The sequence below is a fragment of the Phyllobates terribilis genome, unplaced genomic scaffold (genome assembly GCF_046119375.1).
Source record: "Phyllobates terribilis strain yellow unplaced genomic scaffold, ASM4611937v1 Scaffold_12__6_contigs__length_324123572, whole genome shotgun sequence".
NCBI classification, from domain to species: Eukaryota; Metazoa; Chordata; class Amphibia; order Anura; family Dendrobatidae; genus Phyllobates; species Phyllobates terribilis.
The window spans coordinates 23073096-23093482 of NW_027362772.1; the positions used below are offsets into that span (position 1 = coordinate 23073096).

General features: G+C 50.0%; 1 protein-coding gene across 1 annotated transcript in view; it reads left to right on the top strand.

The window, feature by feature from the left end:
* Window positions 1-9064, top strand: part of LOC141172961 (uncharacterized) — a 33961-nt gene extending 24897 nt beyond the window's left edge. Inside the window, exon 5 of the mRNA XM_073657577.1 lies at window positions 8661-9064. Coding sequence (XP_073513678.1) covers window positions 8661-8737 — 77 coding nt within the window. The 3' untranslated portion in view covers window positions 8738-9064. The remainder of the gene's footprint in view (window positions 1-8660) is intronic.
* The last annotated feature ends 11323 nt before the right edge of the window (window positions 9065-20387 follow it).

Below are 20387 nucleotides of genomic sequence, written 5' to 3' on the forward strand. Positions count from 1 at the left end.
ACCCGATCCGTGACCCAGGGCGGTCAATAAAAAGGGGATATTATAGTTTTTGTGAATGGTTCGTGACGCCACCTGTGGTTTCTGGTAATGTGCTACCAGCACTGCTGATGACCTCTGAGGCAGTTGATAGGGCAGCTGGGATGGAGCGGCTACCCACAGGTGGAGCGGGCCTCAGGGCAGTCTAGGATGGATGGGGATGCAGGTGAGAGGTGGCCAGGTCGGGTCATGGGGAATGACGAACACGCACACAGGGGTTCGCTTCAGTACCTTTACTGGTGGATAACTGGTACGGTCCAGGGTACTCGATAGGAAGGGTGCACTTCTGGACTCTCCCCAATGAGCGGGTATAAGGCCTCTTGGTCCGTTGCTTCCTCTCTCTAAGCTTCTGACCTGCCTGGAGCTAGGCCTGGCTTCTATGCTGTTTCTCTCCCTCTCTCACCTGCTGACTTGGTGGTAGGACTTTCTTCTGGTAACCACTCTCCCTGGACGCTGGGGCCTCCGTGGTTCCTAGTCCTGTGTATCAGTTCAGCTTCAGGTCGACCCGGGACTTGTAGTCCTCCAGGTATTCCGGTAATCCCTACTGGGTGTAGATGACCCTGTAGGCGCAGACCCGGTGTCCGGTTCATGTTCTGAGGTGAGCCTATGATGCTCCTCTGCCCCCTTATCACTTCTCTCCTCTTCTCTGCCTCCGGCCACACTCGGGGCCCTCAACTCAGGCTTCAGCTCATGCTGTAGGCCTTGGCTCGCCTAAGCACAGCAGCCTGCGTGCTGCTACTTCACTGAGCACACTACAAACTAAACTGACTACCTAACTCCACCCTCCAGTATATATATCCCTAAAAGGGCTCCCTCTGGTGGTATGAGGTGGAAGGGTGGAGGTGTTTGTATGTAATGAGGGCCTCTTGTGGAGAAATCCATCCATGCACCCTTTTGGGTCCTGTGGTACCTGTGAACAGCAGGATGCCACATTCCCCCCTAGTACAACTCAGTACTCCTGGACTGAAGCATTTTGCAAGAGGTTACAACAATAACAATTATAATAACAATAATAACATTTTCTTATATATACATAATAAACACACTTCTTTAAAGTCTCAGTGAGATCCATAAACTGGTGTCCCTCTCACTGGTGAAGGTGCAAATGGAGCAGCATGAGGGACCCGTCCGAAAACCCTCAACGTAGGCCCTAGGCGTGGCTGCAGGGCATAAGTGATCCAGGTGTTGGACCATGTCTTCGGCCACGCCAAACGGGTTTTTGTTCTAAGGTCATGTTTTGCATAAATAAAGGGGGCACTAAAATAAGTGCAACTATTTACAGGGATAGTTTTTGGGCTGCTCACAGTCCTCAGCCTACAAGTCTTTATACTCTTATGGGTAACTAAATGCACATATATATTGTCCAGTTCACATAAATAACAGTAGGCAATACCCAACTGGGTAACTATTTACACTGCAGGCATTTTTAACTTATTCCCTATACCTGGCAGGGATTTGGCCTTGTGTACTGCGTGTTGACCTACGTAGCACTGGGTGTTACTGATGGCTGTGCGTGCACTATCTGCTAACCTGTCAGATCTACGTGTGGGTAAATCATAGAACTGCCTCAATCTCTCTATGGGACTGGCAAGTACACTGTTTACTGGGCCTTCTGGCTCTGCTTCAACTGGTGATCCTCCTCTCTCTGGGGACTTTTAATGTTCCTGAGCAGGCTCTTCCTGGGCACTTACAGATTCTACTTGCAGTGGAGGCTCTTCTGGTTGCTGATAAAAGTGCATCACTGGTATGATAACTGCTCCATCAAGTTGAGGCCAATCTGCAGGGAAATCTCCTAGAACGGTATGAAGTACATCTTCTTTGGGTTCTTCCGGTATTACAAGAGGTGCTTCTTCCTCCTGTGGTTTCAGTAGACCTGGGCACAATTTCAAGTGATCTCTTGAGACTGTTGCAGTTGTCTTACCTCCGTCTTTACTGATCAGGCAGGTTTTTCTGTTGTCAAATCTAGAATTTAACACAGTGTAGGGTTCTCTTGCCCACTGGTCATCGAGTTTATGACCTCTCCTTTTACGCTTTAGCACGATTTCTCCAGGTGCCAAGGGTTCTGCTGGTGCATGCTTATTGTACTGTTCTTCTTGCTTTTCCCTTACTCTGTGTAGACTGTCTTCAACACAGGCCTGTACTCTCCTGTACTGCTCTTGTCGGGTTGTGTCCCAGTCTTCAGTGGACGTATCTGCATCAGGTTCTACCACACCGAGTTCCAGGTCCATGGGCAACTTTCCGGGTCTTGCTCTCATGAGGTACACTGGAGTACAATTAGTAGAACTCACAGGTATGTGATTGTACAGATCCACCAGGTCAGGTAGCTTGTCTGGCCACTGGTTCCTTTCTTCCAGAGGTCAGGTCTTCAGCAGGTCTATGACAATGTTGTTCATTTTCTCGCACAGACCATTGGTTTGAGGGTGATACGGTGTAGTCCGGATCTTCTTACACCCATACAGATGACGAAATTCTTTGAACAGCTCTGCTTCGAAGGCAGGGCCTTGATCCGTCAGCACCTTGTCCGGGTATCCATGAGGCCTGCAGAAGTATGCTTGGAATGTTCTTGCTGCAGTTTCTTCCGTCAGATCCTTGACAGGGGCTACCACCAGGAACCGGGAATAGTGATCTACCATGGTCAGGGCATAGGAATAGCCTGACCAACTGGGTGACAGCTTGACGTGATCCAGAGCGACAATCTCCAAGGGTCGAGTTGTTTTGATGGGCTGCAAGGGTGCTTTCTGGGTGGCATAGTCTTTCCTTCTGAGGCTACAGGGCCCACAATTCCGGCACCAACTCTCTATGGAACTGCGCATTCCAACCCAATAAATCCGATCCTTCAGCAGGGTTTCCAGTTTCTTCCAGCCAAAGTGACCTGCTTGATCGTGGTAGGCCTCTAACACCATCTGGATGTCTGTCCTGGGTACTACGATCTGCCACACCATTTCATGGGTTCTGGGGTTGACATACCTTCTGCACAGCTTCTCTCTGTAGATGAACAGCCGGCTTCTCTCATTCCACAGTTGCTTGGCTTGTGGAGGAGCGTCCTTCTCCAGGTGAGAACCTTCCTGGGTTATCAGTCCTTTGATGAGGCTGAGGTCACTGTTCTGGGTCTCCTTCCAACTGTGATGAGGTAAAGGGTTTAGTGTCTTACCACGATACCTCCTGGAGGTGAGCTGCTCTTGGACCATCCCATTTTTGTGGAAGGCAGGTAGTTCAATCTCTTCCAGGTCATCCACTTCATCCTCAGTGTCTGACTGGTGGGGCATTCTGGACAGGGCATCTGCGTTGGTGTTCTTGTGGCCTGCCCGGTATTTGATTGTGAACTGATAATTTGACAGTCGGGCTATCCAACGCTATTCCATGGCTCCCAACCTGGCTGTCTCCAGGTGTGTCAAGGGGTTGTTGTCAGTAAAACCTGTGAATTTAGTGGAGGCTAGGTAATGCTTAAATCGTTCAGGAATGGCCCAGACCAAGGCCAGGAACTCCAGCTTGAAGAAGCTGTAATTTTCTGGATTCCTCTCAGTATGGCGAAGCTTCCTGCTGGCATAGGCAATCACCTTTTCTTTGCCATTCTGCTTCTGGCATAACACAGCTCCTAGTCCCTCGTTGCTGGCATCGGTGTACAGCAGGAAAGGCTGGCTGTAGTCAGGGTAAGCCAGGATTTCTTCACCAGTTAGGATCTCCTTCATCACTGCAAAGGATTCAGCCTGTTCCTTACCCCACTGGAATGGGGGACTTTTGCCTCTCTTGGACTGTCCTACCAGGAGATCTTGTAAAGGCGCTGCCTTCTTGGTGTAGTCCTTTATGAATCTCCGGTAGTACCCGACCAGTCCCAGGAATTGACATACCTCATTGATGTTCTTAGGCTCAGGCCACTTCTGGATGGCTGTGACGTTCTCCGGGTCTGGTGCTACTCCCTCCGGGCTGACTATGTGTCCCAGGGACTGAACCTACCATTTGAGCAGGTGGCACTTCGAAGGCTTTAATTTCATCCCATACCGGGACAATGCTTCAAATACTTCCACCAGGTGCTTCAAATGGTCCTCATATGTCCTGGAGTACACAATCACGTCGTCCAGGTATAGCAGCACTGTCTCGAAGTTACGGTGTCCTAAGCAGCACTCCATCAACCTCTGGAACGTCTCGGGGGCTTTGCAGAGTCTAAACGGCATACTGTTGAACTCGCAGAGTCCCATCGGGGTAGTGAAGGCGGTCTTCTCCCAGTCTTCTTCAGCAACAGAGACTTGCCAGTACCCACTAGTGAGATCCAGTGTCTATAATCTACACACATCCTCATGCTACCATCCTTTTTCCTGACCAGGACCAGGGGAGCTGCCCAGAGACTACAGCTATCCCTTACTACCCCTGCCCTCTTCATGTCATGCAACATTTCCTTTGCTTTCTGGTAGTGTGCTGGTGGTATGGGTCTGTAACGCTCCTTGATGGGTGGATGGTTACCGGTGGGTATGTGGTGTTGTACCCCTTTAACCCTTCCAAAATCAAGTGGGTGCTTACTGAATACCTGTTCGTATTCCTGGACCACTCTGTGTACACCGTGTTTTTGATGGACAGGAGTGGCATCAGTTCCAACATGGAGCTGTTGACACCAATCCTCCAGCTGAGCTTCGGGGTCATTGTCCTCCACTGTATCTGGTGGGGTCAAGGACTCTACTGTGTGTATGGCGTCATTATCCACAGTATATAATCTGGCAACAGTGGCGTATTGTGGCAATTTAACTTCCTCCTCCCCATAATTTAGGAGACGTACGGGTACCCTTCCATTGCGTACATCAACTACCCCTCTAGCAGTTAAGAGTGTAGGTCTGTGCTCTGAGCTAATGGGCTCTACTACCACCTGGTAGTTCTGTCCCCTGAGACCTATTGCTGCCCTACACCATATCAACATTTCGCTTAGCGGGGGAATCACAATGGGTATCGTGTCTGTCACCCGTACATTACCAATTTCACCACCTGATAATTTTACCTGTTGCTGGTACATGAGGGCTCGAATTTCCTTCTGGAGCACCCTCCTCTGCCCTGGCTTGGCAGTGTCAGCCATCTGTTGGAGCAAGAACAACACTTCTCCCAAACAGTTACCAACAATATTTGTGCCAAGTATCATATATAAGTCTGTATCACCAGGGTTGGTCTCCGCTACAATCAGTCCTTGGTCCTTAAGTTCCGCTCTTCCCACCTTCACTGTCACGTCCTTAACCCCGACTAGGCTAAGAGGAAGGCCATTGGAGGCATACACAGAGAGGTTCGGGTTTGGCGGGTGGAGTTCATTTATGGACCAGAACCGTTTGTAGAGGACATCAGGTATGATGGTTACCTGTGATCCGGTGTCCAGTAGGGCAGGTGTTGCGATGCCATCCAGCACAATGGACAGGAAAGGTCTTCCTCCAACGAACCGGTTGACCCAGCTTGATGGGCCTGGTTGGTTTACTCCTGGGTGTCGGCCCTCGGCCCCATGGTTTGCCCGTTTAAAGGACAGGTCCAAGCAATGTGGCCTGCCTTGCGACAACGGTAGTAGACGAATTCCCTTGGAGGGCGACGTTGGTCGCTGGGCCTCCCACGGGGTGGCGCTGCTCTTCTTCTTCTCCTCATCCAGGGGACATCCTCAGGACTGTCGGCTAGTAGGATCCTCCCATCCGTTTCGGGCTCCGTCTGTAGCTGCAGGGTGCTCAGGACAGTGGTCAGAGCTTTGCTTAGCTGACGCACTTCAGAGCGCAGGCTGTCCAGCTCACTAGGAGGCGCTGTTTGCACTTTTGCTTCAGCTGTTAACAAAGGAGTAGTGGATGCTGCAGGGACTGGAGTGGCCCCACCCTGGTAACGTTGGATAGCAGTATCTGATGGTTCCAGGGGCTGCAGACCCTTTATAGCCATGTCCTTCAGGGCGTCAAAGGTGGCATCTGGATGATCTAAGGCCCACCACCGTACAGTTCTGCTCTCCTCCTGGGACCTCAACCCCCGGATGAATTGTTCTGTCAGAATTTTACTTTCATCATGTATGCTGGCTGGACTAACCTGTTTCAGGGCCCGCAGGGCCTCTTGTAAGCGCCAGGCATAGTCCCGGACAATGTCTTCAGGTCTCTGGGTACAATGGTGGAACCTCATCAGGAGATCTGTCTCAGTGCGGTTCTCAAAGACAGCTTGGAGTTTCTTGAATATGATGGAGACTGACTCTTGGTCTGCGGCTGGCCAAGTTTAAACTTCCCACTCTGCAGCACCAGTCAATTGTCCCAGTACAACAGCGGCTCTCAAATTGCCAGTCATAGAGTACATATCCAACACACTGCATATTTTCCTTTTGAATCCAGACAGGGTGTCTAGTTTACCATCATACTGGGGAAGCCATTTCGCTCCAGGGATGTACGGCAGTGCCATGGGTATGACTGGAATCGTGACCCCTGCTGGTGGGGCGGCTGCTTCAGCCTGTTCGGCGGCGGGCGCGAGTTGAGCATCGGCAGTGTTAACCGGTGCTCCGGCGTTTTGCTGGTCGTTGGCCATCGTTGCGCCCCCCTAGAGAAACATAGCCTACCTTCTTCACTTAGATAGGGTAGGCCACAGCTCCGCAGGCGACGGACTCCTTCCAGGACCTTGCGTCTCCCTCGCGGCTGACGTCAGAGCGTGCACTAGACGACGGTCTCTTTCCATTACCTGACGCTTCCTGGTTCGGCGTCGAGGCGTGGGGCGGGGCCTGGGCTTCGTGTGCTTTCAGCAGTCACGCCTCTCTGGTTCCTGCGGTTACGCCCCTCTTCTTCCCGCGCAGCGGCGCGGTAATGGCGGCGATGTTTACCACAGTTTACACACAGTTCAATTACGGCAACGGGCACGATATCCTGTTCGTGACGCCAAGGTTGACGTGCCCCCTAGGCCGTGGGGTACTCGGCAGCTGGGCCTAGTCGTTGCTGGAGGGAGATGTCACAGTGGCGGTGACCCGGTCCGTGACCCAGGGCGGTCAATAAAAAGGGGATATTATAGTTTTTGTGAATGGTTCGTGACGCCACCTGTGGTTTCTGGTAATGTGCTACTAGCGCTGCTGATTACCTCTGAGGCAGTTGATAGGGCAACTGGGATGGAGCGGCTCCCTACAGGTGGAGCGGGCCTCAGGGCAGTGTAGGATGGATGGGGATGCAGGTGAGAGGTGGCCAGGTCAGATCAGGGGGAATGACGAACACGCACACAGGGATTCGCTTCAGTACCTTTACTGGTGGATAACTGGTACGGTCCAGGGTACTCGATAGGAAGGGTACACTTCTGGACTCTCCCCAGTGAGCGGGTATAAGGCCTCCTGGTCCGTTGCTTTCTCTCTAAGCTTCTGACCTGCCTGGAGCTAGGCCTGGCTTCTATGCTGTTTCTCTCCCTCTCTCACCTGCTGACTTGGTGGTAGGACTTTCTTCTGGTAACCACTCTCCCTGGACGCTGGGGCCTCTGTGGTTCCTAGTCCTGTGTATCAGTTCAGCTTCAGGTCGACCTGGGACTTGTAGTCCTCCAGGTATTCCGGTAATCCCTACTGGGTGTAGATGACCCTGTAGGCGCGGACCCAGTGTCCGGTTGGTATTCTGGGGTGAGCCAATGATGCTCCTCTGCCCCCTTATAGCTTCTCTCCTCTTCTCTTCCTCCAGCCACACTCGGGGCCCTCAACTCAGGCTTCAGCTCGTGCTGTAGGCCTTGGCTAAAACACAGCAGCCTGCGTTCTGCTACTTCACTGAGCACACTACAAACTAAACTGACTACCTAACTCCACCCTCCAGTATATATATCCCTAACAGGGCTCCCTCTGGTGGTATGAGGTGGAAGGGTGGAGGTGTTTGTATGTAATGAGGGCCTCTTGTGGAGAAATCCATCCATGCACCCTTTTGGGTCCTGTGGTACCTGTGAACAGCAGGGTGCCACATTGGCACTTCGCATCACTACAGCTTTGCCTTTCAGGCAGTATGTTGGCCCCAGATTAGCTGCATACATCTCGCAGCTTGTTAAATAGCCAAGTACATGATTCCACGCCCCCTGAGGAAGTCTAACAACGAAACGTGCGTAGGGGAGAGGGACCTAGCTCCACACTGACATCTGTACCAAGGCTATATCACTACGATATGCTATTATATTCTCATATATAATCGCTCATCTCCTTGTTTTATTACCACTGGCTTATAGGTCTTACTATATGGAGATTGGTTAGATTCTTTCTGATTTAGCAGCATACCATCATGCCATTATAAACCTTGAGGTCTGATGTAGCTTGGAGTCCCTCACAGTTGGAGGTGCCTTTTTATTTTTGGTGTGTTTCATGTCCATATGTATTTTTTTGTTAATAAAATTAGTTATTTTACCAGTTTGCTGTTACAGTTTGGTTTATGATCAGTTCTTAGATCTTTTGACTGAACATTTTGATGTTCACGTTTATATCCAAACCAGCAACTCTATATTAAAGTTTCTCGGACAATGGTGTTTTTTTTAATATAATTACATGATTGCTAAGCCTGAACCCATAAGTCACATCTCAAGTCATAGTAAAGCTCCTCAAGGCTGTTACCTGATATCTGGGAGCTTCTGGCCGGAGATCTGTGTCTTCTCGGTGGAGATTGACCTCTTCTTACGACTGATTGTTTCCATTACTCTAGGTCATCTACATTCCCCTCCACACCCCGTCCTGCTCTACATCCTGATTCTGGGAAACTCTTTCCTAATCCTGATATAACTTGTGTTTTCTGGGTGAAGAAGCAGAAGAAGAACAGAAGAGTCTGAGTTGTTGCACCGTGCGCCATTTTTTCTGCTTCCTCAAAAAGGAAATATAATGGTTGAGCATAAAGGTTTACATCAGGGGTGAACAACCTGCTGGACGGAAACTCTGATCTACCAGATGATAATCAGTCTGGAGCATCACCGACTATGGACTGGTCCTTCCAGAGCTCAGTCATTAGATCCCACTCTACCTGTATGTGCGGGGACTTAATTGATCACTACTAAACTAGGTCCATTAGCACACTGTCCGAGGAATTAGGAAAATACTCCAAAAGGGTCCAAACACACCAGAAAGAAGAACTATAGACCATTTTTTCCCTCTGTCCTCTTCAAACTCTTCTGTCCCCTCCACACACTATAATATTGCTATTTACAACCACTCATCCTCCAACAAACAAGCACTGATACATGTAAATAAATAAAAATCATTCTCATGATCCTGTGAAACAAAAGTTTTATTGTCACCTCTTAAATTAGATTAATACCAAAAAAAAACATTGCGACCCCTGTGTATAATTCTTTTATGTTGCATTCTGAAACTTTTATTGATCATCGTCTTTCTTGCATTTATGACTGAACTTCTCAACTCTAAATCCTGTAAAAGTCCGAGCAATTAAAAGAGTTCTAACATTTACAAACAGCGCACCATGCCAAGCAGCAGCTGCTAAAGCAAGAGGTATTGGTACAGGAACTATTGCTTCACGATGGTATGATGGGACAAGGAACATGATTTATATGGGGAAATCAGTTTAATCACTTTGTCTATATGACCAATAGCTCTGAAGAAAGAGCAGAGGAAACTGCTGTGGGAGATCACTGATTGCTGATAAAGGCACAGACCAGAGACAGGATGTGCTGTGTAGCCATGCAATGCACTAAAAGCAACTGCAGCCCTGCACCTCTATACAGCTTATTTTCTAGGCGGAAGAGGTTGTCATGGGTTATACAGGTCTCCAACAGCAACTTGCAGAATAGTGAGTGCAGCTCTGTAGTATAATAGAGGATGCAACTCAGGATCAGTAATGTAATGTATGTACACAGTGACTGCACCAGCAGAATAGTGAGTGAAGCTCTGGAGTATAATACTGGATGTAACTCAGGATCAGTAATGTAATGTATGTGCACAGTGACTGCACAAGCAGAATAGTGAGTGAAGCTCTGGAGTATAATCCTGGATGTAACTCAGGATCAGTAATGTAATGTATGTGCACAGTGACTGCACCAGCAGAATAGTGAGTGAAGCTCTGGAGTATAATCCTGGATGTAACTCAGGATCAGTAATGTAATGTATGTGCACAGTGACTGCACCAGCAGAATAGTGAGTGAAGCTCTGGAGTATAATCCTTGATGTAACTCAGGATCAGTAATGTAATGTATGTACACAGTGACTGCACCAGCAGCATACTGGGTGCAGCTCTGATCAGCTGCTAGTCAGTGTGGTGATTACGGGTGTGGTGGCTGCAGATCCTGCTGTGAGCTCCTGATCTCTAAGAACCAACACCTCTCCACCTGGGGACCTGCTCTCTCTCTTTCCCGGAGGGAGAGCTGGTTTCTGGGATGAGTGAAGGAGCCAAGTCCCAGGCTTCTGCTTCCCGAATCAGGCCGGCGGGGGGCAGAAGAAACCAGCAACCGGCCTGCACATCAAAGGACTCGGGGGTGAGACGCTGCACCAGGAGTCGCAGCAATGTGGCTCCTACTCCTCCCGGGATTGTGGAGACCCCTAGAAGCCGCAAGGCTTCCAGCATGGAGGTAAAGCCTGACAGCGGCGTGCAAGATGGTGCTCCTTCCGGAGGAAAGCGGAGTGCTCACGGAGGTGAGGCCGACCTCCCTGAGGGGGGTTGGGCGCTGCAGGGACCCCGGGAGTCTGTGTCCACTTATGCCTCCCGGGTCATGATCCGCCTCCATGAGTATGAAGATGCCAGTAAGCTCATCAGGAGGCTCCGGGAGGAGCTGCGCTGCACAAGCGCCAAAGCTGCGGGGGCCTCCAAACAGAGCAAGGCTAAACTCCAGGCCGAGGTAAAGCGACTGACCAGCGAGATTCACCTGCTGGAACTGAGGAAAGCTGACATCAGGGAGCAGAGTGGTCATTTCAAAGAAAAACTAATAAATGAAGACCGCTTTAGAGAAATGGCTGATACCAGAGAGCAAAGGCAGATGGGGCTGCAGCCTGAGAGCCAGGTGGATGATGAGAGTGATGATGACCAGCAGGAAGCCCCACCTGGCAGCCTGCAAAGTCACCCGCAGGCCACGTGCAGCGAGCTCCCTGCAGGACAGGCGACAGTGACATCCGGTCGCAGTTCTGCCGGCTCTGGGGAGGACAGTGACAGCAGCGGCCAGGGAGGGGCGCTAATGGCGGAGATTAAGCTCCTGGAGTCCCCAGTGTGCCTCCAAAACTTCCATCTTGGTGACGATCTACCAGAAGAGGCACCTGGGGGCCACAAAAAGGCAAAGAAGACCAAGCCAAAGCTGCAGGAGGTGGTAAGATACGTATATGCCCCCCTCCCTGTACCCCCTGAGTCGGCGGCAGGCTCAGCTCGCTGTATAAGCCCCGTTGCCCAGCCCAGCCCGGGTTCTGCTGTGGATCCGGTGCAAAGGCACGGGGAGATTACAGAGCGTGGTAGTGAGGCGCAGAGCTCCGTCTCTGCTTGTAGTAGTGGGGACGTAGCAGGAGGTGCATCAGCCGAGAGGCTGGACAGTTTGGGCGGCCCGGCGGCGGGCGTTCCGTCAGGCCACAATGCTGTGGTGCGCTCCTCAGTGGGAGGGGGGAGCAGCCCGGTGTCAGGGGCAGCTGCGGTAGCCTCGGCGCCTCTGAATGCTGTTGCCGCTGATCACTTAGTTGAGAAGCGACGGCAGTGTGAGGGGGCTGTCGGGGCTGAGCGTTCCGGTCCTCCCACGAAAGTGCTATTTTGTGTTGGCGTCGCTGGTCCGGAAGATCCTGATGCTAAAGATCAGCGGCGCCTAACAGCATCTAAAGATCAGTGGCACATTATTCCGAATGCCAAACAGCGGAAATTATCGACCAATGATGTGGAGGGCACACATAAGACCGGGGGTGAGGTCGCCTCCAGTTCTATGGAGGTGACTGAGCCCCTTGTGCCTGATGCAGAGGTCAAAATGTCATCCGCCATTGTTACTGGTCCAGCAGGAATGAATGTGATGGTGGGGGTGAATGAGGCTAATTCATTGTCTAGTGGTGTGGTTGCTGGTTTGGTGGAGGGTGAGATGGAGGTGAGTAATGGTGTTGCTGTTCGGGCTGATGTGGTCACTGGTCCGGTTGCCCCCCCGGGGGTGGCAACACCTGTCCAGAGTTATGCCAGTGTCACCTCCGGGGCAAATAGGGCATCCTCCTTGTCTCCGGGCTTTGGGGACGGCATGTTGCAACGGCGCCTTCTGGAGGCTCTAAAGAAGGGGGAGAGATCACTAATGGTAGAGGGTCGAGAGGTTGATCTATCCTTCTGGATAGAGAGGCATGGCCTCGGGGCCTTCCGAGAGCAAAAAGGGGGGGATACAGTGTGGTCCCTCCCAACAGCCGGGCCAGGCAGTGTGCGCAGGAATGTGGTCCGTCTTCGGTGGAGGGGCACTGATGCATGTCCTCCAAGGTCTAAAGTTGTGGAGCTCCTGCTGAGGATGGGCTTCAAGGCGATTGACATCTACGCCTTGATACATCCCTATTCCACACCTGAGTTTGATATCAGCTTTGTTCGGCCGGAGGGGCTTGAGCTCTTCTGGGCGAATTATGAGCTGGCAAAAAATGAGCCCGGCTGGCGAGACTTTGCCGTTCAGGCAGTGTCTCGCCAAAACCAGATCAAGAAAGTGACCGTGATGACTCGTAACGAGTCGCTTTCTTGCTATGACATCATGACGTGGCTTGGTCGGTATGGAGAGGTGGTGGAGATGCCAAAGAAAAACCGCGACGAGTTTGGTATCTGGTCAGGGGCCTGGACGTTTATGGTAAAACTTAAGCGTTCAGGTGGTACGGTTGCCCACATTCCATCGTCTGCCTTCCTGGGTAGGGATCGTATCCTGGTCTTCTACCAGGGGCAACCGAAGCTCTGTCACAGGTGCGGCGACCCCACACACTTCAGCGCAAACTGCACCGTGCAGAAATGTGCGTTGTGTGGGGGTGTCGGCCATCTTGCCGCCTCTTGTGTGGAGATTAGGTGCCACCTGTGTGGTGAGTTAGGTCACCCATTCAGCCGTTGTCCTCGCTCCTTCGCTAATGCAGTCGAGACCCCGGTGGGAGTAAGCCGTGAGGCCGATTCTGCTGGGGAGGGGACTAGCAGGGGTGGGGGAGCCGAGGGGCCAGGGAAGAAAAGCAATAAAAAGACGCCTGCCTAGCTGAGGCGTCTAGACAAGCGCAGACAGGAGAGGGAGCGGGGCGAGCCCCAGACTACCGGGGCAGCCCCTGTCCTGGATGCCAGTCTTGCTGCTGAGGCACCGAGGAATGATGAGTTGGATGAGGAGGTCAGGAGGATCCACAGGGAGGAAACCGCCTCTGCCTCAGAATCCTCCCATTATGAAAGTATGGATGAGGATAATAAGCGGTGGCTAGAGAACAAGCGTAAGCTCGGCACCAAAAAGAAGAAAAAGAAGGGAGATAAAACATCTTCTCCCGCTCTGACCAAGGTACCTAAGGAAGGTAAAACTGACTCCCCTCTGGTTGGTCTTTCTAACCGGTTCCAAGCCCTTGATAACATCTCTTCCTCTGAGGAGGAGGCCGAGGGTGAGGTTCCGGCTTCAGCGGAGCTTACAGGGGGCGCCGAGTCTCCTTCTCCTGGGGATGCAGGGTCCTTGGGGGAGGGACTGGCCCAGAGTCCGGAGACGAGGACGAGAAAAGAAGGAAAAATGTGGGAATGGACACCTCTGTGTCATTAAAGAGGGGGAAGGATTCCTCCTCTGAGGCAGAGGGTAAGGGGAGTGGGAAGAAGAAAGCCATCTAACTCAATCACCAATGATGGCGGTACCCACTCCGTTGACGCTGACTTCCATTAATGTCGCCAGCATTAAGTCAAATATGGCTAGATTTGCGGCCTTTGATTTTCTCAGCCGGGTTGAAGTTGACATTTTCTTTTTGCAAGAGACCAGGCTGCCAAATATGGCAGAGGTGTTTATAGCTAAGAGGGAGTGGAGACTCGGGCCCTCCTATTGGTCTCTTGCGGCCGAGCCGTATAGCGGAGTGGCGGTCCTTTTTACCGCACCAGTAGAATGCCGACGGGTCATTGAGTTAGAAATGGGGAGGTGCCTGATATTAGATGTCCTCATGAAGGGACAGGAGCTTCGGCTCATTAACATTTATGGTCCCCAATCTAAGTGGGACCGGAAGTGTCTCTTTACGAGGATCAAGCCCTACCTTTTTACGAGTCGGCAGGTCGTCTTTGGAGGGGACTTCAACACTGTCACGAAGCCCCGGGATAGAGGAGGTTCCAGAGACAAGCTGACTTATGATAGCGTCGCCCTTAATAGTATAGCTAGTGAGGCTCGCCTGGTGGATGTCCACATCCGGCACACCCCAGGCCATGAGGGGTTCACCTATCATAGAGGTAACTGTAGGTCCAGGATAGACAGGTTTTATTTAAAGGAGGAAGCCATCTCTTCAGCAGTATCTGTTGTTGAGGTGGAGTTCTCCGATCACTGTATGATTTTGTTTTCCCTGAATGTTACAGAGACCCCCCAGATGGGAAGAGGCTTTTGGAGGCTCAATTCGTCTCTCTTGGAAGAAGCGGAGATAAGACAGTCCTTTGAGGATTTTCTTCAGAGCCAGGTACCCTTACTGAATCTTTGTAGTAGTAAGTCAGAGTGGTGGGAGATGTTCAAGAAAAGGGTGGCGAGATTCTTCCGCCAGCTCTCGAGCCTCAGGAGCCTGGACAGGTATCGCCTGTATCAGGGCCTGAGGAGGAAACTCGAGCATCTTGTCTCAACTGGAGGTAGCCGCGAGGAGATCTCCAGAGTGAAATCTTTGCTAATGAGGTGTCAGTATGATAGACACGCATCTTTGGTTTTTGAGAGGGATTATGGGAAGTACCGCTCGCCCGACCCTTACAGAAACTGCAAGATGTCAGTGAATAGTAAAGTTGTTACAGGACTGGTTGACACTGCGGGGTCCCTGAAAAGATCCAGATCGGGGATCCTGGAGGTCGTCAGATCCTTCTACTCGCACCTCTTGGGGAAGAGGGATCTGGATTGGGATGAGATGTCGGCTTTTCTGGCTGAAGCCGTCCCCGAACCAGGGGTAGACCCCTCTCTTGGCATTTTGACAGAGATGATCAGGGAAGAGGAAGTTAAGTTGGCGATTGAAGGGCTTGCCCTGAAGAAATCTCCCGGTCCGGATGGCTTAACATCTGAATTCTATAAGACCTTTAAGGACGCCTTGGTTCCCCTCTTGACTGAGGTATTCAATGAGTGTCTTTCCTCGGGCACTCTGCCAAAGTCAATGAGGAGGTCTGCCCTGATCATCTTGTCAAAGGGTAAGGACCCATCTTGCATTGAGAATTGGCGTCCCATAGCGCTTCTCAATGCAGACAGGAAGGTTTTGGCAAAGGTGCTGTTTAATCGGCTGGTGAAATTTGCACCCCAGCTCCTTTCGGGGGCCCAGCATTGCTCTGTTCCGGGCCGCAGTACAATTAGTGCTGTACTCTGTGTCTGAGAGGCGGTGGAGTAGGGTAGGGCTGGCCACTGGAAGGGGTACATGCTGTCATTGGACCAGGCAAAAGCGCTTGATCGGGTTAATCATGAGTACCTCTGGTCTGTCCTTCTGAGGTATGGCCTGCCGGGGGGGTTTGTTGATTGGCTTAAGACCTTGTACGCTGGGGCAGAGAGTTTCCCGCTTGTGAACGGTTGGATTGGCAGCTCTTTTGAGGTTGGGTGTAGTGTTCGCCAGGGTTGTCCCTTGAGCCCGCTACTGTACGCGTTTTCGATTGACCCACTTCTTAGGAGGGTGAAGCGTGGACCGTTAGCTGGGATCGGGATGGACCGGGCAGCACCGGAAGCCACTCTGAGAGTGGTGGCGTATGCCGATGACGTCACCGTTTTTGTTTCCTCTGATGGGGAGGCAGAATGGCTGATGTCAGAGGTAAATCGCTACTCGGAGGCATCCGGGTCTAAGATCAACCGGGATAAGTGTGAGAGTCTCTGGCTGGGAGGAGGAGATCCTGGTTTTGATCTCCCGGACACCCTTCCAGAACCCAAAGTCTCTGCAAAAGTTCTTGGCATCGAATTTGGCCAGGGGGATTTCCCCAAACAAAATTGGGACAGCAGGCTAGAGATCGCAACTCAGAAGGTGAACCAATGGAAGGGTTGGTCTTTGACCCTAAGGGAAAGGGTAAACCTGATCAAAACTTACCTGCTCCCTTTGCTGATCTATCTGGGCAGTGTGTGCATCTTGCCAGAGCCTCTCTGGACTCGGGTCTACAGTTTGTTCTTTCAACTGTTATGGAGGAATAGACTGAACCTGGTCAAGAGGGAGGTTACTTACCGTACGAGGAGACTAGGAGGGTTGGGTATGGTCAACCCTGTGGTATTCCTTGTGAATACCTTCATTAAGATCAATATTGCAAACCTCTGGAAAGAGAGGGCTCCTCCGTGGGTATTCTCCTGTAAGGGATTGTTTCAGCCTTTCTTCCAGGAATGGGAGACAGGAGGGCAAGTGAAGGATCTCCGCACACCGCATGGACATCTCCCTGCTTACGCTACCGTGGTTCTGAAGGTAATTCGCCGGTGGGGTCTGGGAATGTGGGAGGTCAGGACTCTGCCAAGGAAGCTCCTTGACAAAAGGGTTCTGTTGACCCATTTTCAGAGGCCTCTGGCGCTCAGGGATTGCCCAAGTCGGGATCTTGGGGTGGGTCTGCATCTTTTGAATTCTATCAGGATCCCCTCGAAGGTTTGGGACTTGGCTTGGCGCTGCTTCCATGGGAAACTGTGTGTGAGGGACAATCTGAAGTGTAGGAGCTCTGAGGACAGGAACTGTCCTCGGGAGCATTGTGGTACCATGCTTGAAAGCATGGACCACTTCCTGCTTTGTTGTCCCTTTAACACAGAGGTGTGCAACAGGGTGGGCGCCTCCATTGGCTGGCCCCGGCTGGCCGGTCTCTCTTATGCGGAATGGGCCTATGGAGCATTCGGGGACCTGGGTGGTCGGGACCGCTGCACCTTATTTCTAGTTAGCGCAGTGGTTAGGTATCACACGTGGAACGCACGGTGCTTAGTATCGACGCAGCGGAAAATCCTCCCAGTGGACGATGTGTTTAGGACCATACTCGGTGACCTGGTGAAGGTGCGTTCTCTGGAGTATGAGAGACTGGGTACACGGAGGGCCGCTCTCCTCTGGAGGGGCTTTTCTTTTAGTGTGCCCTAGTCTGGTCGTCTCCTCTCCTGGTGGTGGGCTGCTGCTGACACCATAGATTTTTGTTTTATTGATCAGTAGACAGTGATGTAGGGCTGCAGGCGCCGAACTTGGGCTTTGTCAGTTGTGGTTATTGTATTGTTTGTTTCTGTATATATTGTATATATGGGTGTGGGTGGAGGTGTTAGGTTGGGTGGAGGGAAAAGGGGGGAGGTGGGTTCATCTTGTGGGACACTGGTTATTTGGGTGAAAAACTGGCACTGCCTGATCTGGCCTATGGACGTTGGACATGGACTGAGGCATGAGACGCAGGACCAGCTCTCAGGTCAGTGCCGGGGAGGGACTGGTGGGCTCGAGTGTGGGGGGTTTTGTTTTGTCTTGTATATATTTGTATAGTTAGCATTTATTTTATTTATTTAAAAAAAAAAAAAAAGAATGTATATATTAGTTTGTATATAATTTGTCGGTTATTGTTTATTATATTGTTATTATTTGTTGGGTAACCGGACCAGATGTCATGGTGTAGGTGGTTATTATTGTGTATATATGTATAATATGTGTGTGAGGAGAGAGGGAGCGGCTGGACCAGTTCATTACATTGTTTATTTTCTGGTTATTAATTTTGTTATGTTTTTCATTTTTATAATAAAAGATCTACAGGATGTAACTCAGGATCAGTAATGTAATGTATGTACACAGTGACTCCACCAGCAGAATAGTGAGTGCAGCTCTAGAGTATAATACAGGATGTAACTCAGGATCAGTAATGTAATGTATGTACACAGTGACTGCACCAGCAGAATAGTGAGTGCAGCTCTGGGGTATAATACAGGAGGTAACTCAGGATCAGTAATGTAATGTATGTACACAGTGACTGCACCAGCAGAATAGTGAGTGCAGCTCTGGAGTATAATACAGGATGTAACTCAGGATCAGTAATGTAATGTATGCACACAGTGACTCCACCAGCAGAATAGTGAGTGCAGCTCTGGAGTATAATAGAGGATGTAACTCAGGATCAGTAATGTAATGTACGTACACAGTGACTGCACCCGCAGAATAGTGAGTGAAGCTCTGGAGTATAATACAGGATGTAACTCAGGATCAGTAATGTAATGTATGTACACAGTGACTCCACCAGCAGAATAGTGAGTGCAGCTCTGGAGTATAATACAGGATGTAACTCAGGATCAGTAATGTAATGTATGTACACAGTGACTGCACCAGCAGAATACTGAGTGCAGCTCTGGAGTATAATACAGGATGTAACTCAGGATCAGTAATGTAATGTATGTACACAGTGACTGCACCAGCAGAATAGTGAGTGCAGCTCTGGAGTATAATACAGGGTGTAACTCAGGATCAGTAATGTAATGTATGTACACAGTGACTGCACGAGCAGAATAGTGAGTGCAGCTCTGGAGTATAATACAGGAGGTAACTCAGGATCAGAAATGTAATGTATGCACACAGTGACTGGACAAGCAGAATAGTGAGTGCAGCTCTGGAGTATAATACAGGATGTAACTCAGGATCAGTAATGTAATGTATGTACACAGTGAAAGCACAAGCATAATAGTGAGTGCAGCTCTGCAGTATAATACTGCATGTAACTAAGGATGAGTAATGTGATGTATGTACACAGTGACTCCACCAGCAGAATAGTGAGCACAGCTCTGGAGTATAATACAGGAGGTAACTCAGGATCAGTAATGTATTGTATGAACACAGTGACTGCACCAGCAGAATATTGAGTGCAGCTCTGGAGGATAATACAGGATGTAACTCAGGATCAGTACAGGATCAGTAATGTAATGTATGTACACAGTGACTGCGCCAGCAGAATAGTGAGTGCAGCTCTGGAGTATAATACAGAATGTAACTCAGGATCAGTAATGTAATGTATGTACACAGTGACTGCACCAGCAGAATAGTGAGTGCAGCTCTGGAGTATGATACAGGATGTAACTCAGGATCAGTAATGTAATGTATGTACACAGTGACTGCACCAGCAGAATAGTGAGTGCAGCTCTGGAGTATAATAGAGGATGTAACTCAGGATCAGTAATGTAATGTATGTACACAGTGACTGCACCAGCAGAATAGTGAGTGCTGCTCTGGAGTATAATACAGGAGGTAACTCAGGATCAGTAATGTAATGTATGTACACAGTGACTGGACCAGCAGAATAGTGAGTGCAGCTCTGGAGTATAATACAGGATGTAACTCAGGATCAGTAATGTAATGTATTTACACAGTGACTGCACCAGCAGAATAGTGAGTGCAGCTCTGGGGTATAATACAGGATGTAACTCAGGATCAGTAATGTAATGTATGTACACAGTTACTGCACCAGCAGAATAGTGAGTGCAGCTCTGGAATATAATACAGGATATACCTCAGGATCAGTAATGTAATGTATGTACACAGTGACTGCACCAGCAGAATAGTGAGTGCAGCTCTGCAGTATAATACAGGATGTAACTCAGGATCAGTAATGTAATGTATGTACACAGTGACTGCACCAGCAGAATAGTGAGTGCAGCTCTGGAGTATAATACAGGATATAACTCAGGATCAGTAATGTAATGTATGTACACAGTGACTGCACCAGCAGAATAGTGAGGTCAGCTCTGCAGTATAATACAGGATGTAACTCAGGATCAGTAATGTAATGTATGTACACAGTGACTGCACAAGCATCATAGTGAGTGCAGCTCTGGAGTATAATACAAGATGTAACTCAGGATCAGTAATGTAATGTATGTACACAGTGACTGCACCAGCAGAATAGTGAGTGCAGCTCTAGAGTATAATACAGGATGTAACTCAGGATCAGTAATGTAATGTATGTACACAGTGACTGCACCAGCAGAAGAGTGAGTGCAGCTCTGGAGGATAATGCAGGATGTAACTCAGGATCAGTAATGTAATGTATGTACACAGTGACTGCACCAGCAGAATAGTGAGTGCAGCTCTGGAGTATAATACAGGAGGTAACTCAGGATCAGTAATGTAATGTATGTACACAGTGACTGCACCAGCAGAATAGTGAGTGCAGCTCTGGGGTATAATACAGGATGTAACTCAGGATCAGTAATGTAATGTATGTACACAGTGATGCCACCAGCAGAATAGTGAGCGCAGCTCTGGAGTATAATACAGGAGGTAACTCAGGATCAGTAATGTAATGTATGTAAACAGTGACTGCACCAGCAGAATAGTGAGTGCAGCTCTGGAGTATAATACAGGATGTAACTCAGGATCA